The sequence below is a fragment of the Oncorhynchus gorbuscha genome, linkage group LG26 (assembly GCF_021184085.1).
Source record: "Oncorhynchus gorbuscha isolate QuinsamMale2020 ecotype Even-year linkage group LG26, OgorEven_v1.0, whole genome shotgun sequence".
In the NCBI taxonomy this organism is placed as follows: domain Eukaryota; kingdom Metazoa; phylum Chordata; class Actinopteri; order Salmoniformes; family Salmonidae; genus Oncorhynchus; species Oncorhynchus gorbuscha.
Window position 1 is genome coordinate 43,997,947 of NC_060198.1, and position 24,673 is coordinate 44,022,619.

A 24,673-nucleotide genomic window follows, 5' to 3' on the forward strand; every position below is an offset into this window, starting at 1 on the left:
TGAACCAATAATATGTGGGGTCTGTGTTTTCATTCTTTCCTGCCTTCTTTCCTCCCATGAAATAAAACTAGGCCTTGTAACAAAATATCTACTTCCTTGAAAATGATTGTGCAAATCTCAGCCACATCAACAGTTATAATTTGGCACAGAGCATTTCAATAAGAACAAAGTGGGAAATAGATCATCCTGTCCCTCCGCATAAAAAAAGGCTTGGATCTTGTGCTTCTCTTCCTCATCGCCTCATCCCTCCATCCATTCTAACTATTCTGATTATACCTCCAGCACAGGAAGAGAGAGAGAGAGAGAGAGAGAGAGAGAGAGAGAGAGAGAGAGAGAGAGAGAGAGAGAGAGAGAGAGAGAGAGAGAGAGAGAGAGAGAGAGAGAGAGAGAGAGAGGGACGCCTCAGGGTGAAGAGAGAGAAACAAAGGGATTTACAGGAAAAAGAGAGAACCCCACAGACTAATATAGAAAGGACCCAGGGATAGTTTCCCCCACATTACGGTAGTTTCTCTTTGTTATCATTTTTTTGTATCAATCATGCAGGATTCCACAGATTTTTAAACTCTGCAAGTTCCAACGAAGCTGTGCGGGTGCAACAGAAGAATCAAGCTTCAATGTTTCGAAGAAGAAGAAGAGGAAGAGGAAGGGGGAAAAGTTGCAGCCGCAGGAGTAGAAGAAGAAATACTGAAGAAAATGTTTGTTTTTAAGTCTCTTTTTTTTATGTTCACCATCCACTTTTTTTATGTTTCTTCTCTACTCGGTTGGGGCGGAATCTTTTTTGGGGGGTTGGGGGGTTGGAATGGATAGATTCCACCTACATTACCCCCTCTCTCGTTCAGAGTTAGGGTGTGTGTCCCGGTGTGTCCCCCACTCCCCCCACCGCACTCAGGTGGAAGGCTCATCATCACTGATGTCATTATTAAGAGTAAACACAGATGATAAAACTCATCAATATCTCCCCGTCATCGGGGTTCGTGGTTTGTTTTTGCAACTAACGCAACTCCACTTAGTTCTCCGCAATGTCATAGTTTTTTGCGTTGATTACGTGATGACGTCTTGGTCGTTGTGGCGGTTTTTAATATTGTTTCCAGAGGCGTAGCATCATGATACGTTGAGAAAAGCATCCGTCCCCTATATCATCCATTTTGAAAAACTCCTTGCATCTGATGAGCTGGGTTCCATAGTTTTTGGAGAAGGAATTGGTTTGTACTCCATACCCTGTTCACTAATTTGGTCCTCCTCATCCCTTTATTCTAACTACCCCTTCCTCACTCCCTCCATCCCCGGGAAACACTGAGCAGCAGAAGAAACAAAAATAAAAACAAACGGAAATAAGGAAAGAAAGAATCATGCCTTGGTTTCCCCTGTCTCATGGTGATCAGTGCTCTGGCTGTGTGTTTTCCTGGGCTGGGAGGTAGGGACTGATAACTCAGACAGTGTGGTTGAGCCCTCCCTCCCTCCATCCATCCCGCCATAGTCTCCAGAGGCTAGCACCTGTTATCATCCGTGTTGTTGTAGGGTTCGTGCAGGTCTTTAGTGCGGGGCCCTCTAGGCTGGGGAGGGGGGACCTTGTGGGGCCCGGGGTGGGTGGGGCCGTGGTGGTGTTGCGAGGAGGGGGAAGAGGCGCGGTACCCGTTGGGGAGACGTCGAGTGGGGGGTGGCTGCTGCCCTTGGGGGTGGGGGTGGTGTTGGGTGGGGGCGCGTGGCGGGAAGTCCTGGGCGAGGTGCGGGAGTGGGGGTTGTTGGGGTGGGGGTTGTTTGGGTGCGGGTTGATAGGGTGCTGCTGCTGTGGGGTTGGGGGATGGTTTAGCACAGGGAGAGTAGGGTGGTTGAGGGGGTGAGGTTTGTGAGGGTTGCCCTGTGTGGGGCTCTGCTCGTAGGGAGGCGGTTTGTGGTGCTCACGGTCGTAATCCTGGTAGTCCTGGTTGTAGAAGCAGCCGTCGCCCTCCAGCGACCCACTCTCTCCTCCTCCTCCCCCGTCCCCCCAGCGGGGAGGGGGGTGGCAGGCTTGGTTGGGTGAGCCATGGTGGGGCGGGGGAGGTCCCTGGGGGGGCTCAGGGGAGAAGCGGTGAGGGGCGGGGGCGGAATTGCGCCCCAGGGGCTGGGCTCCGGGAGGTGTGGCCATGGCTTTACGGACAACAGGAGAGTAGGTGACGTGTGGGCGGGGCGTTGCCGGGGTCTGAGGGAGTTGCCGACGGCCTCGTCTCGGGGTACTGGTCCCCGAGGTAGAGGGAGCGGGACTTTCGCTCACCGAACTACTGCCCTACACGAACATTGAAGGCAAATAAAAAAAGAACCATAAAATTAACGACGACACGAACAGAGAGAGGGAAGAAGAGAGAAAGGGAGGAAGAGAGAAAGGGAGGAAGAGAGAAAGGGAGAAAGAGAGAAAGGGAGGAAGAGAGAAAGGGAGGAAGAGAGAGAGGGAGTCAGGGAGGGAGGGAGGGAGGTAAGAAGGAAGAGAGAGAGGGAGGGAAGGAGGAAGAGAGAGGGAGGGAGGGAAAAGAAAGGGAGAGAGAAAAAGAGAGAAACAGAAAGACAAGGAGAGATAAATAAAGAGAGGAAGAGAGAGAACAACAGACAATAACAACAAGAACAACAACAGCGACGAGAAGAAGAAGAAGAAGAAGAAGAAGAAGAAGAACAAGAAGAAGAAGAAGAAGAGAGCAATCAGGAGAGTGTGAGGGGAAGGAAGGATGCCGGGAAAAGAAAGACATAAAAAAGCAAGAAGAGAAGAGATATATAGAAAATGATGGGAGTCAGCATACACCGTAGAAAACAAAGAAAAGCGATGAGTCATGAAGAATAAAGAGGACACAAAAACAACAGGAGAAAAGAAAAGAGATCAGATCTGACACAGTAGGCCTCAAAATGGTGATTGTGAAGGTACCCACAATGCACTCTTTCAATGTTGTTGCCTTGTTCAGTCTGTCTCTTATCTGAATCTAGGTTGTTAACCCATCACCTCTGTGTGTAAGTGTGTGTCTAAACTGCTGAATCCTATAAACAACAATAGTTAATGAATAGACAATGTATGGAAGTGTCAAAAAGGGAAACTCAAGAGACAGTCAGCCACCTAAAGATATTTAGGCCAAGGAGATGAGGGAGACACTCAAGGTAGAACTAAAAGGAGAACCTGAGGCTAAAACAGTTAGGAAGGTGGCTCAATGTTTACACACATCATAGATGCCCACCTGTCTGTGTGTCATGCACTCTCTGCCCTCGCTGGGTGACCGTGACCAGCGACGGTCGTGCTCCCTATCCCGGTCGTGGTCTCTGTCTCCTCGGGGCTGTCTGTGACCACCGTGCTCTCCCCCCCGGTCGGCGCGGTCTGGTGTGTAGCGCTCCTTGTCCACAGAGCCGCTGTGATGGTGGTGGTGATGGTGGTGGTGTTTGCGGTCTTTCTGCCTACTGCGGTCTCTGTCGCGGTCACGGTCCTTCTCCTTGGGTGGCAGGTCACCTGACTGAGTGGTGGTGCTCAAGTCTGTGCCCAGTCCTGCCGGAATGGAGGCCAGTTATTGTTGTCATCATGGTATCTCTAGGGTCTTTGTAACCATGACAACATGACAACATCAAACACACTTTTATACAGTAGCAACTCAGGGAACTAAGCACGTTCTTCTCACACACTCTCTGACTCACACACATTCTGAACCGTTCCTGACCAACGCATGCACACTCATTCTGTCTCTGACCTGTATCTGCGTCTGTATATCGACACAGTGACCGCTCGGAGGCCCGGTGGCTTCGGTCACGGCGTCGGTGGCTGTGCCTCGGTGCTCCGCCCTCCTCGGGGATCACATACTCCATTGCATAATCATCGGCCCCTCCCCTTTCCCTCTGGCCCCTCCCAGATCGACTGTGACCAAGGGAGGAGGCCGAGCGCTTCATAGGACTATTATCTGTTATAGTCTGAGAGAGTGGGATGGAGAAAGAGAGAGAGAGAGGGATGATGGGAGAGTGGGATGGAGAAAGAGAGAGAGAGAGAGAGGGATGATGGGAGAGTGGGATGGAGAAAGAGAGAGAGAGGGATGATGGGAGAGTGGGATGGAGAAAGAGAGAGAGAGAGGGATGATGGGAGAGTGGGATGGAGAAAGAGAGAGAGAGAGGGATGATGGGAGAGTGGGATGGAGAAAGAGAGAGAGAGAGGGATGATGGGAGAGTGGGATGGAGAAAGAGAGAGAGAGGGATGATGGGAGAGTGGGATGGAGAAAGAGAGAGAGAGAGGGATGATGGGAGAGTGGGATGGAGAAAGAGAGAGAGAGAGAGGGATGATGGGAGAGTGGGATGGAGAAAGAGAGAGAGAGAGGGATGATGGGAGAGTGGGATGGAGAAAGAGAGAGAGAGAGAGGGATGATGGGAGAGTGGGATGGAGAAAGAGAGAGAGAGAGGGATGATGGGAGAGTGGGATGGAGAAAGAGAGAGAGAGAGGGATGATGGGAGAGTGGGATGGAGAAAGAGAGAGAGGGATGATGGGAGAGTGGGATGGAGAAAGAGAGAGAGAGGGATGATGGGAGAGTGGGATGGAGAAAGAGAGAGAGAGAGGGATGATGGGAGAGTGGGATGGAGAAAGAGAGAGAGAGGGATGATGGGAGAGTGGGATGGAGAAAGAGAGAGAGAGAGGGATGATGGGAGAGTGGGATGGAGAAAGAGAGAGAGAGGGATGATGGGAGAGTGGGATGGAGAAAGAGAGAGAGAGAGAGGGATGATGGGAGAGTGGGATGGAGAAAGAGAGAGAGAGAGGGATGATGGGAGAGTGGGATGGAGAAAGAGAGAGAGAGAGGGATGATGGGAGAGTGGGATGGAGAAAGAGAGAGAGAGGGATGATGGGAGAGTGGGATGGAGAAAGAGAGAGAGAGGGATGATGGGAGAGTGGGATGGAGAAAGAGAGAGAGAGAGGGATGATGGGAGAGTGGGATGGAGAAAGAGAGAGAGAGGGATGATGGGAGAGTGGGATGGAGAAAGAGAGAGAGAGGGATGATGGGAGAGTGGGATGGAGAAAGAGAGAGAGAGGGATGATGGGAGAGTGGGATGGAGAAAGAGAGAGAGAGGGATGATGGGAGAGTGGGATGGAGAAAGAGAGAGAGAGGGATGATGGGAGAGTGGGATGGAGAAAGAGAGAGAGAGGGATGATGGGAGAGTGGGATGGAGAAAGAGAGAGAGAGGGATGATGGGAGAGTGGGATGGAGAAAGAGAGAGAGAGGGATGATGGGAGAGTGGGATGGAGAAAGAGAGAGAGAGGGATGATGGGAGAGTGGGATGGAGAAAGAGAGAGAGAGAGGGATGATGGGAGAGTGGGATGGAGAAAGAGAGAGAGAGGGATGATGGGAGAGTGGGATGGAGAAAGAGAGAGAGAGGGATGATGGGAGAGTGGGATGGAGAAAGAGAGAGAGAGGGATGATGGGAGAGTGGGATGGAGAAAGAGAGAGAGAGGGATGATGGGAGAGTGGGATGGAGAAAGAGAGAGAGAGGGATGATGGGAGAGTGGGATGGAGAAAGAGAGAGAGAGGGATGATGGGAGAGTGGGATGGAGAAAGAGAGAGAGAGGATGATGGGAGAGTGGGATGGAGAAAGAGAGAGAGAGGGATGATGGGAGAGTGGGATGGAGAAAGAGAGAGAGAGGGATGATGGGAGAGTGGGATGGAGAAAGAGAGAGAGAGGGATGATGGGAGAGTGGACAGAGAGGAGAAGAGTAGTCACACAGCAGGCTTCTCAGGTTTACTTTCCTCAAGTCTCCTTTCTATTGTCTCCAGACATAATGGGGAAACGGAGGGACTGTGTGTATATACTGTATAGTTGTTTACCTGACTTTTACTTGTGTGTGCTTCTACATTCCTACCATATACAGTATGTAGAGGTGGGCACCAGGTAACCCATGACAACCCCCCCCCATACTGTTCCACACACATGCCTGTATTAGTATCATATATACATCATGCTGCCTCAGGCAGAGAGAGAGAAAGAGAGAGAGAGAGAGAGAGAGAGAGAGAGAGAGAGAGAGAGAGAGAGAGAGAGAGAGAGAGAGAGAGAGAGAGAGAGAGAGAGAGAAAAAAAAGAGCCAGAGAGAGAAAGAGACAGAGAGAGACATCGAGAGAGAAAAAAGAGAAGAGGACGAAGACAAAACAAGAAAGGGAGTTGAAAGAGAGGCAATAGGCCATGCCTGACATGCATCCAGGACTTCATCTGGAAAGATAGGTCAGTAACTCCTAATCCCCCCAAAAGACTAACCCACCCCATCCCCACCCAATTCCTCCCCCAAAATCATAACACAATCCTCTGCCAGCCCCCTCTGCCAGCGTGCACATAGGAGCTGTCCCGAGGCCTCAGCCCCATTCAGGAGCTCTCTTTCTGGGGCACTGGGAGCCGCTCTGACCTCGTAGGGCTGCTGGACACCAGGACAGTGCCTATAATGCTACTGGTACACACCTGCATACTGTATATACCAGGCCTGCTCAGTACTAGTCCGCCAGTGTCTGCTGGTTTCCGATTATTTATTGAACGAAGGGATCATTTGGATGTAGAGTTAACTCCCCTGGTATTCCAGGTTGAAACCAGAATAGATGATAATGGACTGAAACCAGCAGACAGTGTGTAGCTAGGATACCCTCACACACACAAACACACATGGAGACACATACACCAAGCACACACCAAGCACAAATAACAAACACACTCACCAAGCATACACACACAGGCAGACACACACATGCATGCACACACATGCATGCACACACGCACAAAATCACTCCAACAAGGGCACACATACTCCTGACATGCATGCAACACCAACACCAACACATCAGCACAGACAAGCACACAGGCATGATACACACAACACACGTGGTACACCCAACACAGAGCAGCAGCAGCAGGAAGAGAGAGAGACAGAGAGAGGGTGCAGAGTTTGCCAATCCCAAATCAACACCTTGACCCCACCCGCTTGGCACAAGGACTAAAGGGAAGTAAATTAGCCTTGTTCCAACATCCTGACCTCGCATAATCACATTCACCAGGCAAGATGTAAGTAATATGGAAAAAATCCATCTGGCTTATCAGAGGGCAGGGTGGAGCTATTGCCATATTGCTTATATTTTGCATAGACACTGAGTATCCAAAACATTAAGAACACCTGTTCTTTCCATGACATAGACTGACCAGGTGAAAGCTAGGATCCCTTATTGATGTCACTTATTAAATCCACATCAATCAGTGTGCATGAAGGGGAGGAAACAGGTTCAATGATTTTATGCCTTGAGACAATTGAGACATGGATTGCGTATGTGTGCCATTTAGAGGGTGGGTAAGAGAAAGTATTTAAGTGCCTTTGAACGGGGTAAGGTAGTAGGTGCCAGGCTCACCAGTTTGGGTCAAGAACTGGGGGGTACAAAAAAGGGGGTCCAACTCAGAGCCCCGCCTGTTTTGAGCCCCATCTATATATATATATATTTCAAAAATGTTTGCCTGTATGTTCTTTTGGAATTAATACATGTCACATATCAGTTTGCAAACAATGTAAAAAAATATATTTTATTGATTTAATAAAGCCACATACAAACATGGTCTCTTTTTTGCTTTCTTGAGTAAGGCAGCTCCAAAATGCAGATGTTTCATCCTGGTTCAGTGCTTTCTGTGGTGGTGGGGCAGCCAGCGGAAAATACAGAGCATAGGGCTTGGCAATCTTCTCTAGTTGCGCCGTGATTGGCTCAGTGTTCTGTCACTCATGGGGACACTACGTCACCGCAAAATCTACAGGAAGACCTAGAAAGTTCAAGCCGCCCTGGGTGCTGCCATAGATTTACATTAGAAGTGCCCATCCAAGAAGGCTCAAGGTCATTGGCCACAGATAAAATTACGTCAAATCACGTTATATCTACCGTAGCGTTGAATGGACTGTCAACGTCATGCTTTTAAAGTCTTAGCTAGCAAGTTAGACAAGCAGTCATCATCATGAATCACGTCGACAATCTACAGGCAAATCCTTTTCCATCATTGTCATATGAAGAGAAATTATAGATAAAACGTATCGGTGCTCATTGGCCATTGGACATAAACATTACACAACAAGTTGGAAATCGTAAATTCAACAATGAGAGGTTTGGAAGGAATCCGTGGCTAAATATAAATGTTGCAAACTAATTACTATTTTGCTTCCCCTGCCTGCTATTCGGTGGAAAGGGTTTGTGGGCCAAGTCTGGGTTTAAGGGTCTCTTTTCCAAGCTTAAAAGGATAAACATTCACATGCCATGGGCCAGAAAAGGTTGAATACATTGGCCATGTTGTCAGTCCAGCATGACTTCTGCCGCGTTCAAAACAAAATGTCAGATTTCAGTGAGTTCAAGACAACTGGGAACTCTGGGAAAAAAGGAGCTCTGACTGGGAAAATACGTTTTGAACGGTCATCCAACTCGGAACTCTGGCCTCTTTCTAGAGCTTAGACCTGAAGATCACTGACGTCATGATTCTGCCTTGTTTTTGCCCAAATCCCAGTTGTCTTGAAAGCACCATAAATCCAGAGAAAGCCAGACTTTGATGACAATGTTTCATGACAAAATTTGCCCACAAGAAGGACCGCCGAGCCACCTTCCTGTTCAAGTGAGCACAGCAGAACGGTGAGTCCAAAAATGTCTTGTATGCTGCTGCATAAATGATGTAATATGCCAGGGAGATATGTATACTGTAGCCAATGAAGTAATACTAAGTGTATGTTGTGTAGTAAGCTGTTGTGCCTCACTTTAATAATTTTGTCCCTTTCCCTCTCTTAACTTAGCCTACTGTTCTGACTTGGTGGTGCACATGTAGCCTATAGCTTGTTTTAGAGAAATGTCATCATAATTGTCTGCTTATTTATTTGTTTATTATTTTATTTAACCTTTATTTAACTAGGCTTATATGCCCCCTTTCTTTTTCCTACGGTTCTGACTTGGTGTACAGGGAGAATAATGTAAGAACGGCCCTTGTTCTGAATTCTGTCGGTGTACATTTCTGTCGCTGAACAAATAGTTATATTGGCTACGTCCGTCTTAGCTAGCTCATTAATGATTACGGATTGCCTCTCTTCGTTCCCTTATGCCATAGTTTGTACCTCTCAATTACCAGTAGAAACCACATTTATTTAAGCAAGTCTGCCATGTCAGTTATGTTTTTTAAAAGGCAGTAAATGAGGCTGAATGAACTGTTTCGCTGCCTGACAAGGCTCCACTGATAGCCAGGTGTAGCAGTAGTAAGGATTCACTCCATGGTGCTGAAAAGAAAGCTCTGCTGTTGGGACAGCTTTATGTAGGCCCGAACAGTTTGTGGGCACCGTTATAGCGGTTTTGTGGGCACCGTTTGTGTTACCGTTATAGCGCAATGAATGTATTGTTTAGTGTTGTGTTGTGTAGTGGCTTTGCTGGCATGAATAAAATAAACAAACATACTCCCACCAAGATTGACATGCTAAAACCACCACTGGGTGTTCCTCATTTTTGGTATACTCAGTGTACATACAGTAACCAATCTTTTCAGATAAGATCTACATTAGAGGATAGGGGTCAATTTGAGTTTTAGCATTTGAGTAATCATGCCATAAAACACATACGATTCGAACTGAATTGAAATCGGTTAGTGGAAGAATCAGAGCTTGAAGCTCCTACCCTGCAATCAGTCAGTCTTATGTGTCAACAAACAGGGTAGTCAAAGACAAATAGGAGGGGAGAACAAAACTTTTTGTTTGAGAAAAGAGAGGAAAGACACCAGATACACATACATGGATAAACTCAGAGAGAGGACAGAGAGAGAGAGAGAGGTGAGGGAGAGGGGGAGACATACACTGTACAAAAACATATTGAGATTCAGTCAAAATGACTAATTGTATATAGCCAAGTCAACAACCTTTGTTGAGTTGCAATTAAAAAAAAAAAAGTTGAATCGGCTAAGCACTATGTGTGAACTCAACTTAGACATTCACAACCATGAAGTCAAATCAACTGAAGCAACATAACTGCTGTGTTGACAAAAAATGACTATAATTAATCAGATGACTATAATTAATCAAATTGTCTGAACTTATGAAATCCAGTTGAATCAGCTAAGAACCTTGTGTTTAACTGACTTAGAAATTCACAAGCATGTTAGGAGATGACATGAGGAGAGAGAGACAGAGATGGAGACAGACAGAGAAACAGAGAAATGGTTATCGTGAGTGAGTGAATCAGTGAGTGAGAGAGAAAAAAGGGGGAGAGATGGGGAAGACAGGGTACATACACTGAGGTTATTTCCACGCTGCCTCCCTTTCCTTCGCTGCTGTGTGAGCACAGAGAAGACACACACACACCACAGCCATGGATACAGCACAGGTAGGGCACACACAGACACACAGAAGAGGACAGAGAGCGAGGGAGAAATGGAGAGGGGGATAAATATGAGTGGGGATAACCCGAAAAGAAAGGGAGGTGAGAGGGAGGAGAGGAGAGGAGAGGAGAGAGAGAGGAGAGGAGAGGAGAGGAGAGGAGAGGAGAGGAGAGAGAGAGAGAGAGAGAGAGAGAGAGAGAGAGAGAGAGAGAGAGAGAGAGAGAGAGAGAGAGAGAGAGAGAGACAGAGAGAGAGAGAGAGAGAGAGACAGAGACAGAGAGAGAGAGAGAGAGAGAGAGAGAGAGAGAGAGACAGAGAGAGAGACAGAGAGAGAGACAGAGAGAGACAGAGAGAGACAGAGAGAGACAGAGAGACAGAGAGAGAGACAGAGAGAGAGACAGAGAGAGAGAGAGAGAGACAGAGAGAGAGAGAGAGAGAGAGAGAGAGAGAGAGAGAGAGAGAGAGAGACAGAGAGAGAGAGACAGAGAGAGACAGAGACAGAGAGAGAGACAGAGAGAGAGACAGAGAGAGAGAGAGAGAGAGAGAGAGAGAGAGAGAGAGAGAGACAGAGACAGAGAGAGAGAGAGAGAGAGAGAGAGACAGAGAGAGAGAGAGAACCCGGTTAGACACAAAAGCAGCGGTGAGGGGAGAAACAACACTTACCACAGTAGAGCACAGACACTGGAGGGCCAGAGACAGTGTTATAGACAGGGTCACCATGGCAACAACACTACCATCTACACCACAGTCACCATAGCAACAACACCCATCAACACCATAACATAGCATGCTACTAGGGCAAAAACAACAGTACGGTGAAGTACAGTGTAAAGGCTCAACTTATGACACACAAGAGTACGAAAGAAGACTGGACAACACACACACACACACACACACACACACACACACACACACACACACACACACACACACACACACACACACACACACACACACACACACACACACACACACACACACACACACACACACACACACACACACACACACACACACACACACACACACACACACACATTCTCTGTCAGGACATCAGGACATAGTCACACATACACACATAGCAGAAATATTGACCCCAAAATGACACTACATCATTGGTAGTTGGGCATGATTTCAAATTCAAACCTGGTTGAAACAAAACCCCACATTTCAAGTCACCTTTGTAGCAAAACCATTAGAGAAGAGGGAAAGAAATAATGATTTAGATAAAATATAAGAACTTTAGCTGGAGAGAGAAAGAGAAATAAAGATTGATTTGAATAGAAGATAAGAACTGAGGCTGGAGAGAGAAAAGGGAAGAGAAAGAACTAAGGTTTGGGGCTTGACAGCCGTGATAGTTATGAGGGCAGAAGAATGTACATGTTAACTGGTGTGTGTCTGTGTGTGTCTGTGTCTCTCTCTCTCTGTGTGTGTGTGTGTGTGTGTGTGTGTGTGTGTGTGTGTGTGTGTGTGTGTGTGTGTGTGTGTGTGTGTGTGTGTGTGTGTGTGTGTGTGTGTGTGTGTGTGTGTGTGTGTGTGTGTGTGTGTGTGTGTGTGTGTGTGTGTGTGTGTGTGGCAGCGGAAGGAGGCACAGAGGACTCTATGACAAAATGAGTGGTGGATCTCCAAAGCACAAGAAAATCAATCTGGTGGGGACAAATAAAACATGCACAAGTTGTATGATGCCCCGAAGACAACCCAAGAAGTTTTCTCTGTCCCCTAAGAAGTGCAGATGAGTCCACTCTCATAAAGGACCAAACTACGATAGTCCAGAGGTGAAGTTGACTACTCAGACCTGGAGGAGCTCCAAACACTGCCCACCATCCAGAGCCTTGATCTGCACCACCATCAGGTCACTGAAGAATAACTAAACTCCTGGACCTGACTCCATCCCTAAAACTGGAGGGTATCTCTGTACCAGAGCAGTTTGCCTGTTCCTCTCTGAGATATGGAGACAAGAGCACATCCCGATCAAAGTGGGGCAAATCCATCTGCGGAAACAGCAGGGACATATCATTCCTTCCAGTTGCTGTCAAAGTCCTGGTGAAGGTCTTCCACCACAGAATCATTGACACCATCACTGAAGATCTGCTACCGGAGTCCCAGTGCAGCTTCAGAAAGAACAGAAGCATGGTGGACATGATCTTCAGTCCACACCAACTGCAGGAAAAGTTCAGTGAACAGACACAAGACCTGTTCATGGCCTTTCTGGATCTCTGCAAAGCCTTTGACGCAGTACACCGTGAATTCCTTTGGAAGGTCCTCCTGCAGTATGGCTGCACTGGGGCATGTGTGAACGTCCTGCGTCAGATCCTTGAGGAGATAGTGGCCAGAGTAAGAATTAGCCATCAGGAGTCTGTACCCTTTAAGAATTGGTACTGGTGTGAGGCAAGGGTGTGTGCTTGCGCCGGTCCTATTCAATGTCTTCTTCCTGTGTCACAGCAGTCATGCACAAGAACATGGAAACAGAGAGTGGGGTGACCCTGGACTTCAGATTGGACAGGAAATTCTTCAACATTAGGAAGCTCCAAGCTGCCATAAAGATTAAAGCTTAACAAGTACTTAAGCTCCAGTTTGCGGATGATTGCGCTCTTGTGGCACATACCCCAGAAGCTCTACAAGCCACACTCAGAGCAGCTGTAAGAGCATACAGCCTAATGGGGCTGTCTGTTAACATCCCAAGAACAGAGGTCCTATGTCAGTGGTCATCTGATCCTCCGCCTGAAACACCTCCATTCTCCATCTCAGACTCCTCACTTCCCATTGAATCACATTTTAAATATCTTGGAAGCATCCCCTCGACCAGGATATCCTGAATCAGGTCAAACAGACTGTCATCTTTTGGACTGCTAAGGAAGAAGGTTTTGGACAACAGCAACCTGTACCTCCACACCAAAGTTGCAGTCTACCAGGCAGTGTGTGTATCTACACTCCTTTATGGATGTGAAACATGTACAGTCTACATATACAGTCTACAGCCGCGAAATACGCTGTACGGACAGCTACAACTGGGCCGTCGCTCTTCAGGTGGGCAGAGAAAGTGGACCCAACTGAAGACGTGTGGGGTAAACTCTGCCTCCCTCCAGACTGCTGCGGAACGCTCCACCTGGCGTGGCCTCTGCCCTGGAGTGCAGTTGACCGAGGAAAAAAGGACTGAACGTAGACCATGACTTCACCGGCCTCCACAGGACAGGCCTTTGTGTGCTCTGTCTGTGGCAACAGTGTGCATCCCGCATCAGATTATACAGTCATCAGTGAACCCACAAGCGTTAGTGGAAGTCATCATCGGATACGATGGACTACCTTAAACAAAGAGTGTGTGTGTGACAATATAGCAGAGATGACTTGGTACTGGATGAGAAGGGACAACCACAGTAACACACCTCCATGCAGTAGGGGATGAGTGTAGAGGAGGAGAAGAGGAGAGGAGAGGGGAGGAAGAGTGGGGTGTTGGGGTGTTTGGTACGGTAGTCTGTAAGACTTACCTGTAAGTCTGTCTGGCAAACATCCTATGGGTGATATTTCGACAGCATAGAAAGGGGAGCTATCGTCAAAATGCATGATATCACGTCAAATACCATGCATTTATAAAAACAAATATGCTTGAAAGTGTCAGGTGTCCATTTTCAGCAATGTTTTATAGTATTTTGTTATGCACTGTGTTGGATTATAAATAGTCTGTCTCTAGTCTTTGTGTGTCTCGAGTCATGTAGCTTATCGTGGAGATTGAGTCAAGGAGATGGAAAGCTAGAGGGAGCGAGAGAGGGAGGGAGGAGAGGAAATGAGGGGTGCTCACTTGGTTGTCGCCTGGAAGGCGTGGCATGGAAGCGGCCCTTCCGTGGCCTTCCATTGGCTGAAAGCGCTCGGTATCCGAGTAACCGTCACGCCCCATCTCTCTCATCTCTACCGTCTGCAAAATAGAGTGAGAGCAGGCGTGACTGTGATGAAGGAATATGACGGGGACAATGGTGTGTTTGTCATCCTTTATCCCACGTGAGTGTGGGTGAATGTAGTGTGCACAGCACAGGAGGTTGGTGGGACCTTAATTGGGGAGGACGGGCTCATGTTAATGGTTGGATTGGAATGAATGGAATAGTATCAAATACATCAAAAACATGGTTTCCATGTGTTTGATGACATTCCATTTGCTCCGTTCCAGCTATTGTTATGAGCCATTTTCCCCTCAGCAGCTTCCTGTGGTGTACAGTAGCATGTAGTGTAGTTTGGGAGAGACTGGGGTTTGAGCCTGGGAAATGGGGACGGGGGAAGGTTTAAGACTAGGTTTAGATCTAGGACGAGGGACTAGGGCTGTGGTCTAGGAGCTAGGACTTGGACCTGGACTTGGATCAAGAGCAGGAACTGCTGAGGCTGAGGCATGGGGCTTCGGTACAGGTGGTTTCGGTACAGGGGGCTTCAGTACAGGTGGATAATGTACAAGGGGCTTCGGTACAGGGGGCTTCGGTGCAGGTAGCTTCGGTACAGGGGGCTTCGGTACAGGGGGCTTCGGTACAGGGGGCTTCGGTGCAGGGGGTTTCAGTGCAGGTGGCTTCGGTATAGGGGCTTCGATGCAAGGGGCTACGTTGCAGGGGGCTTCGGTACAGGGGGCTTCGGTGCAGGTGGTTTCGGTACAGGGGGGCTTCAGTACAGGTGGCTTAGGTACAAGGGACTTCGGTACAGGGGGCTTCAGTACAGGTGGCTTAGGTACAGGGGGCTTTGGTGCAGGGTTCGGACACACCCACTCAAGTTTTTTCTTTATTTTTACTATTTTCTACATTGCAGAATAATAGTGAAGACATCAAAACTATGAAATAACATATATGGAATCATGTAGTAGCCCAAAAAAAGTGTGAATCAAATCAAAATATATTTTATATTTGAGATACTTTAAAGTAGCCACCCTTTGCCTTGATGACAGCTTTGCACACGTTTGGCATTCTCTCAACCAGCTTCATGAGGTAGCCATCTGGAATGCATTTCATATAAGGTTAACTAACAGATGTGCCTTGGTAAAAGTAAATTTATGGAATTTATTTTCTTTCTTAATGTATTTGAGCAAATCAGTTGTGTTGTGACAAAGTAGGGATGGTATAAAGAAGATAGCCCTATTTGGTAAAAGACCAAGTCCATATTATTGCAAGAACAGCTCTAATAAGTAAAGAGAAATGACAGTTCATCATTACTTTAAGACATGAAGATCAGTCAATTAAGAAAATGTCAAGAACTTTGAATGTTTCTTCAAGTGCAGTCGCAAGAACCATTAAGCGCTATGATGAAACTGGCTCTCATGAGGATCTCCACAGGAATGGAAACCCAGAGTTACCTCTGCTGCAGAGGATAATTTCATTAGAGTTACCATTCTCAGAAATTGCAACCCAAATAAATGCTTCACAGAGTTCAAATAAGACACATATCTCAACATCAACTTTTCAGAGGAGACTGTGTGAATCAGGCCTTTAGGGTCGAATTGCTGCAAAGAAACCACTACTAAAGGACACCAATAACAAGTAGAGACTTGCTTGGGCCAAGAAACACGAGCAATGGACATTAGAGCGGTGGAAATCTGTCCTTTGGTCTGATGAGTCCAAATTGGAGATGTTTGGTCTTTGTGAGATGCAGAGCAGGTGAACAGATGATCTGTGCATGTGTGGTTCCCTCCATGAAGCATGGAGGAGGAGGTGTGATGTTGTGGGGTTGCTTTGATGGTGACACTGTCTGTGATTTATTTAGAATTCAAGGCACACTTAACCAGCATGGCTACCACAGCATTCTGCAGCGATATGCTCTCCCATCTGGTTTGCGCTTAGTGGGACTATCATTTGTTTTTCAACATGACAATGTCCCAAAACACAACTCCAGGCTGTGTAAGGGCTGTTTGACAAGAATGAGAGTGATGGAGTGTTTCATCAGATGACCTGGCCTCCACAATCACCCGACCTCAACCCAATTGAAATGGTTTGGGACGGGTTGGACCACAGAGTAAAAGAAAAGCAGCCAACAAGTGCTCAGCATATGTGGAAACTCCTTCAAGACTACTGGAAAAGCATTCCAAGTGACTACCTCATGGAGCTGGTTGAGAGAATGCCAAGAGAGTGCAAAGCTGTCATCAAGGCATGTGATGGCTACTTTGAACAATCTTAAATGTATTTTGATTGGTTTAACACTTTTCTGGTTACTACATTATTTCATATGTGCTATTTCATAGTTTTGATGTCTAGTAAAAATAAAGAAAAACCCTTGAATGAGTAGGTGTGTCCAAACCGAACCTTTCACCCAAAACATATGGAGGATTGGAACTGATGCATACAATTACATTGATGGAAGCTACAATCTATCTGGAATATTAAAGCTGATCTACACCCTAAAACAAATAAAAAAATAACAATAATAAAAAAAATGAACAGTTCTTGTGCTGACGTTGCTTCCAGAATCCGTTTGGAACTTGATGCAACCGAGGACAGACAAGTTTTACGTGCTACACGCGTCAGCACTCGGCGGTCCCGTTCTGTGAGCTTGTGTGGCCTACCACTTTGCGGCTGAGCCATTGTTGCTCCTAGACATTGCCACTTCACAATAACAGCACTTACAGTTGACCAGAGCAGCTCTAGCAGGGAAGAAATTTGACGAACTGACTTGTTTGAAAGGTCGCATCCTATGACGGTGCCACGTTGAAAGTCACTTAGCTCTTCAGCAAGGCCATTCTACTGCCAATGTTTGTCTATGGAGATTGCATGGCTGTGTGCTTGATTTTATACACCTGTCAGCAACGGGTTTGGCTGAAACAGCCGAATCCAGTAATTTGAAGAGGTGTTCAAATACTTTTGTATATATATAGCATACTTCAATTCCTTTTTTAAACCGGTACTGGGTTACTTTCAGACAGGTCCAGTGACACTTGTGGAAAAACGGAGAACACCATCATTTGGACGCTTATAGACGTTTTCGTGAGAAGACCGATTTTCGGGATGTCTCCTGGTCTGACAAACAGTGTTGTAGTTCTGCCACTTTCCACCGCAAATGCAGAAGGCCGACATGGCCGACATGGCGTATCCCAAGGATTGAGACGCAGCCAATACAACAAAAACAGACGGATTTAGATTTTGATAATATTATGTTATTTAGGGCTTGGGTGATGATGGTTTGGGGGCTGAGGGCTTGGGGGATTAGGGCTTGGAGGTTGTGGGTTTGGGGGCTGAGGGGGATAGATGGGTATGGGATGTGAATGGTGGGAGGGTTTAAGCAGGCATAGCCAATCAGGGCAGGTTATAGGGAAACCATCATGTTCACATTTTCCCAATAACTAACTAGATCTGAAAGGATTAGTAATGACTCAAAGCCATTAGATGAATGTGCTGTATTGCTTACACCTATAGACCTTTCAGATCTGTCTAAGTGCCTATAGGGGAGAGGAGCTGTAGGGACCATATGGAATTGGACAATAGGCAGGAATAAAACAGAGCCAGCAGTGACTCTGTGTACGAGCTGATTCAACAATGATGACCCTAAATACCCTGTAAGGAAAGAGCACCAGGACACCAGCTCTATATGAACCAGTCCAATGAAATGATGTGGATGTTCAGACAACATGAAACATGAATAGCATGAAAGAAAATCACTATTTCATGTTTACTGGGAACCATTTATTAGTGTGTTCTTGTGTGCAATGACATACTGTACATGTTACATGCACGTACTGTATTGATCTGTATTTGTGCGTATGCATGTGCGTGTATATACACTTCTGAGTTATGTCTGTTGTCCAGGGATTCTTCTGGATGCTGGTGTGTGTGTGTGTGTGCGCACCTGTGTGTATGTGTTACCTGCGAGTTATGCCTGCTGTCCAGGCCATCCTCAGAGTGCTGTCCCTCAGGACTCCAGCTGCCTACTCTCTGGGACATCTCCTGAGCCCGCACTGTCACCCACGACTGGCTCTCTGGAACCCCCCCCTCCACCGGTCTACAACACACAGACAGTCAGACAGGCCCCTTGCACACACACACACACACACACACACACACACACACACACACACACACACACACACACACACACACACACACACACACACACACACACACACACACACACACACACACACACACACACACACACACACACACACACACACACCCCATCCGTCCACTGGTCTACAACACACACACAGTCAGACCCGGGACATATACAGTGCCTTGCGAAAGTATTCGGCCCCCTTGAACTTTGCGAACTTTTGCCACATTTCAGGCTTCAAACATAAAGATATAAAACTGTATTTTTTTGTGAAGAATCAACAACAAGTGGGACACAATCATGAAGTGGAACGACATTTATTGGATATTTCAAACTTTTTGTAACAAATCAAAAACTGAAAAATTGGGCGTGCAAAATTATTCAGCCCCTTTACTTTCAGTGCAGCAAACTCTCTCCAGAAGTTCAGTGAGGATCTCTGAATGATCCAATGTTGACCTAAATGACTAATGATGATAAATACAATCCACCTGTGTGTAATCAAGTCTCCGTATAAATGCACATGCCCTGTGATAGTCTCAGAGGTCCGTTAAAAGCGCAGAGAGCATCATGAAGAACAAGGAACACACCAGGCAGGTCCGAGATACTGCTGTGAAGAAGTTTATAGCCGGATTTGGATACAAAAAGATTTCCCAAGCTTTAAACATCCCAAGGAGCACTGTGCAAGCGATAATATTGAAATGGAAGGAGTATCAGACCACTGCAAATCTACCAAGACCTGGCCGTCCCTCTAAACTTTCAGCTCATACAAGGAGAAGACTGATCAGAGATGCAGCCAAGAGGCCCATGATCACTCTGGATGAACTGCAGAGATCTACAGCTGAGGTGGGAGACTCTGTCCATAGGACAACAATCAGTCGTATATTGCACAAATCTGGCCTTTATGGAAGAGTGGCAGGAAGAAAGCCATTTCTTAAAGATATCCATAAAAAGTGTCGTTTAAAGTTTGCCACAAGCCACCTGGGAGACACACCAAACATGTTGAAGAAGGTGCTCTGGTCAGATGAAACCAAAATTGAACTTTTTGGCAACAATGCAAAACGTTATGTTTGGCGTAAAAGCAACACAGCTCATCACCCTGAATCACCATCCCCACTGTCAAACATGGTGGTGGCAGCATCATGGTTTTGGCCTGCTTTTCTTCAGCAGGGACATGGAAGTTGGTTAAAATTGATGGGAAGATGGATGGAGCCAAATACAGGACCATTCTGGAAGAAAACCTGATGGAGTCTGCAAAAGACCTGAGACTGGGATGGAGATTTGTCTTCCAACAAGACAATGATCCAAAACATAAAGCAAAATCTACAATGGAATGGTTCAAAAATAAACATATCCAGGTGTTAGAATGGCCAAGTCAAAGTTCAGACCTGAATCCAATCGAGAATCTGTGGAAAGAACTGAAAACTGCTGTTCACAAATGCTCTCCATCCAACCTCACTGAGCTCGAGCTGTTTTGCAAGGAGGAATAGGAAAAAATTTCAGTCTCTCGATGTGCAAAACTGATAGAGACATACAGCTGTAATCGCAGCAAAAGGTGGCGCTACAAAGTATTAACTTAAGGGGGCTGAATAATTTTGCACGCCCAATTTTTTAGTTTTTGATTTGTTAAAAAAGTTTGAAATATCCAATAAATGTCGTTCCACTTCATGATTGTGTCCCACTTGTTGTTGATTCTTCACAAAAAAAAAATACAGTTTTATATCTTTATGTTTGAAGCCTGAAATGTGGCAAAAGGTCGCAAAGTTCAAGGGGGCCGAATACTTTCGCAAGGCACTGCATACACACGGATAGGTAAAGACGGACACACGCATGCATACACACAAACCAGGCTCCATATACATCACCTTCATCAGACCCTTGCATTCAGCGCTTGTATGAGGCTAACTGAATGCCCTCACCCCCACAAACCCATACACCAGCCTTTCTGAACACACTACACACACACATACACACACAGGTCCTCTACACGTGAGGCGTGTCCGCCCAGCGTGTCGTCCTGCTTCTCCTTCTCGTGGATGACACTCCACCTGTGGAGCCACTACCCATCCTCCCTCTGGCTGCAGAGAAAGAGGGAGAGAGAAAACAGAGAGAGAGGGAGAGGACAGAGAGAGAGACCCAGAGAGAGAGTTGGAGGGGGTGGACAGGGGTCTACTCACAGGCTGTTGATGGGATCTGCCGGTTGGGTAGGAGGGAGGCTGAGAGGCCCGTCCTGGATGGGGGAGGACGGCTCCACACGCTGAAACAGTAATGTCGTTCGATTCTGTGTGAGATACAACATGGCCGCCGGCTTTAAGGTAGACATACAGGAAATGGGGAAGGTGGAAAAGAAAGTGAGTTCAGAGCAGGTCACAGCATCCAGGGAGGAGGGAGGGTTTCAGTCAGCAGGGGCTGACTGAGCCAGAGCGCATTCTGGGAGGGGAGTTGGAGTCCTGCTGTAAATGTGAGAATGGAAGGCTCATGCCAATGAATCATCTACTTCCAGGTCACCATGAATGAAGGGAATTAACCAGAGCCATAGCCACTGTATATGACCTACAGTATACAGTACCTAGCTATGGATTTGGAAGTCTTCCGTTGGACACTACAAAGAGGTCTGGATTTGTCTGGCATTAATTAAGGTCTTTGTCTACAGTATTTTTTATCTGATCAGACAATTTGCATGTTGCTCATAGGAATACATCTCAAATGACACTATTTATGATTTTCACCTAGGCTTTGATTCAAAAGAAGTGCGCTATAACATGAAAAGGGTGCTATTCAATACACAACCCAATCGACAGGATGGACAGTGTTTACCTCTCGACCTGATTGGATTTCAACCTTGACTTTTGACCCCCATTTGACCTCAAGCAGCTAAATGATCACTATCGGCAACCAGGAAATGAGAGTCGGTGGGTGGAGTTTGAGCCAGTCCAACAATCCATTAGAGCAGTAGAACAGCAAGACCAGGGAGGGAATAAGGAAGAGTTGAACAAGGCAGAACATCAGTGCAAAACCAATGGACAGATCCATCAGGAAGAGAACATTCAAAGTCTCGGTTGAAAACAGACATTGACACATAAGGAGAGGAGGGCGAATAGTCAGGAAATAATATAAAAATGGTAATAGAGAAAGGAAGAGAGGAGGAGAGGATGAGAAAAGGAAAGAATAGAGGTAGAAGTCCATGTGAGTGAATATCGAGAGAGAAAGGGGACACAAAGAGGGACAGAGGAAGGATGAAAAAGAGAGAGGAAGACGAGGACTGGGAGTAGACCTGTTGGGAACATACTCTTAGAAAAAAGGGTTCCAAAGGGTTCTTTGGATGTCCCCATAGGAAAATCATTTTCGCTTCCAGGAACAACTGTTTTGGGTTCCAGGCAGAACCCTTTGTAGAAGGGATTTTACATAGAACCCAAAGGGGTTCTACCTGGAACCAAAAGGGTTACATCTGGAACCAAAAAGGGTTCATCAAATGGTTATCCTATGGGGACAGCTTAAGAACTCTTTTAGGTTCTGGATAGCACCTGTTTTTCTTAGTGTAGGTGAAAATAACCACATATAGTGTCATTCAGTTTTTACACATCCACTTAAAACTGACCAACTGCTACTTTTATGTCCGTAAGATATCTGGGCAAAATGTTGTTGGGCCGCATTTGGTTTCCAGCTGTGGGCCATAAACCGTGCCGGCAGTGGGCCACTCCTGGGCCTGTATATACTTGCTAGCTGGAACGGATTATCAATGGTAAGTAGCTGTTTTGGTTTAAGGATTTCACGAGCCATGGAGGGTCAAGTTTAAAGTGGATGGATCACAAAGGTTCCAGGTCATACAAGGAAATAGCACAAATATTTTTCCAAACAATATTTGTCCAATCGTCATTTCTAAACACTTGGAACAGTTCTTGTCCGAACCTGAACTGTTCGAAGCAAAGGTATTCCCATTCTTCATGTCCCACCCCTCGTGTCACATCATGATGCACATGCTTATCTATGGCAACAAGCTCTACCTGGAATCATGCAGGGAAGAAACGCTCATCACTGGGAAGGATGCTACCCTTCACTATGTCTCTCCTTATCTAACACTATGGTAATAATACTGTCTGAGATGATGCAAGGGGGAGGGAAGTCCACTCCTCCTGTCCTTCTGTAAGCAAGTAGCAGCAGGGGTGGGGGTTGGGAAGGAGGGGAAGAGAGGTGGGGGTGCAAGGAGGAGGGAAGTCCACTCCTCCTGTCCTTCTGTAAGCAAGTAGCAGCAGGGGTGGGGGTTGGGAAGGAGGGGAAGAGAGGTGGGGGTGCAAGGGGAGGGAAGTCCACTCCTCCTGTCCTTCTGTAAACAAGTAGCAGCAGGGGTGGGGGTTGGGAAGGAGGGGAAGAGAGGTGGGGGTGCAAGGGGAGGGAAGTCCACTCCTCCTGTCCTTCTGTAAGCAAGTAGCAGCAGGGGTGTGGGTTGGGAAGGAGGGGAAGAGAGGTGGGGGTGCAAGGGGAGGGAAGTCCACTCCTCCTGTCCTTCTGTAAGCAAGTAGCAGCAGGGGTGGGGGTTGGGAAGGAGGGGAAGAGAGGTGGGGGTGCAAGGAGGAGGGAAGTCCACTCCTCCTGTCCTTCTGTAAGCAAGTAGCAGCAGGGGTGGGGGTTGGGAAGGAGGGGAAGAGAGGTGGGGGTGCAAGGAGGAGGGAAGTCCACTCCTCCTGTCCTTCTGTAAGCAAGTAGCAGCAGGGGTGGGGGTTGGGAAGGAGGGGAAGAGAGGTGGGGGTGCAAGGGGGAAGGAAGTCCACTCCTCCTGTCCTTCTGTAAGCAAGTAGCAGCAGGGGTGGGGGTTGGGAAGGAGGGGAAGAGAGGTGGGGGTGCAAGGAGGAGGGAAGTCCACTCCTCCTGTCCTTCTGTAAGCAAGTAGCAGCAGGGGTGGGGGTTGGGAAGGAGGGGAAGAGAGGTGGGGGTGCAAGGAGGAGGGAAGTCCACTCCTCCTGTCCTTCTGTAAGCAAGTAGCAGCAGGGGTGGGGGTTGGGAAGGAGGGGAAGAGAGGTGGGGGTGCAAGGGGAGGGAAGTCCACTCCTCCTGTCCTTCTGTAAGCAAGTAGCAGCAGGGGTGGGGGTTGGGAAGGAGGGGAAGAGAGGTGGGGGTGCAAGGGGGAGGGAAGTCCACTCCTCCTGTCCTTCTGTAAGCAAGTAGCAGCAGGGGTGGGGGTTGGGAAGGAGGGGAAGAGAGGTGGGGGTGCAAGGGGAGGGAAGTCCACTCCTCCTGTCCTTCTGTAAGCAAGTAGCAGCAGGGGTGGGGGTTGGGAAGGAGGGGAAGAGAGGTGGGGGTGCAAGGAGGAGGGAAGTCCACTCCTCCTGTCCTTCTGTAAGCAAGTAGCAGCAGGGGTGGGGGTTGGGAAGGAGGGGAAGAGAGGTGGGGGTGCAAGGAGGAGGGAAGTCCACTCCTCCTGTCCTTCTGTAAGCAAGTAGCAGCAGGGGTGGGGGTTGGGAAGGAGGGGAAGAGAGGTGGGGGTGCAAGGGGGAGGAGAGTGAGGGGCAGCTCAGTAAGAGGAGGTATAGAGAGGGGTACACGGGAGAGGGGAGAGGATATGTAGGGGTAAAGGGTGGCAGAGCAGACATTGGCTGGAGAGCAGGATGGGCGACGATTGGATGAGGATTTTGCAGTGACACCATCAATTATCGTCATCGGGCTGTGACATGTCATGTGAGCATGCTGAAGAGTCTGAAAAGTTTGATAACATTTGTTGCCCAAGAAACGTCAGTGTGTGAGTGTTTGTCCTCTGTACATGTTTGTGGTCACGGGTAAGTACACCTTGGGAGCATTAGAGTAAAAGCACGAGGACCAGCTGGGTGGTATGGTTGTGGTTGTGAATGAAGACCAAGGATATGACATGGCCACGGTCAAATGTTCAACGACTTGACTAAGTATTGGGTGACCAACTCTGGAGTCTTCTCAGCTTGTCTTATGAGTCTTCCATTGTAGTTTGACAGGTGATAGAGGGTGGTTTCTACAGTTGTTTAGATGGTATCCTTCTTAGATAGCTCCATCATGTTCCTGAGGTGTTCCTGTGACTTGTCCAATCAAACTATCCCCTGACTCATACTGTAGGTCCCATCCAACCAACTCTTCAAAAAGCATGTACGTATACAAATCTATACACATGATTAAGGGAGGTTTGAGGTCAGTTTTTAAAGCTCAGACAGAGCCAGACTCTCTCAACTAACTCCTAGATCTTTCAATATCCTGCCTCTCTCACGCCCTTCACATCATGTGTCAGAGAAAAAGAGGATCACTGTTTAAACTTTGAATTTAGTGACTATCCCTTCAAGGCCAACCTCTTTCTTGTGCTATCCTACAAGGTAGGAATGCCAGA

General features: G+C 47.3%; 1 protein-coding gene across 1 annotated transcript in view; it reads right to left on the reverse strand.

Moving 5' to 3' along the window:
* Positions 1-332: 332 nt before the first annotated feature.
* LOC124015263 (voltage-dependent P/Q-type calcium channel subunit alpha-1A-like) overlaps positions 333-24,673 on the reverse strand; it is a 215,792-nt gene continuing 191,451 nt past the window's right edge. The window contains exons 43-49 of the mRNA XM_046330377.1: positions 20,508-20,611; positions 18,147-18,282; positions 14,126-14,239; positions 10,243-10,278; positions 3,696-3,912; positions 3,195-3,496; positions 333-2,263 (exon numbers count right to left, since the gene is read on the reverse strand). Coding sequence (XP_046186333.1) covers positions 1,430-2,263; positions 3,195-3,496; positions 3,696-3,912; positions 10,243-10,278; positions 14,126-14,239; positions 18,147-18,282; positions 20,508-20,611 — 1,743 coding nt within the window. The 3' untranslated portion in view covers positions 333-1,429. The remainder of the gene's footprint in view (positions 2,264-3,194; positions 3,497-3,695; positions 3,913-10,242; positions 10,279-14,125; positions 14,240-18,146; positions 18,283-20,507; positions 20,612-24,673) is intronic.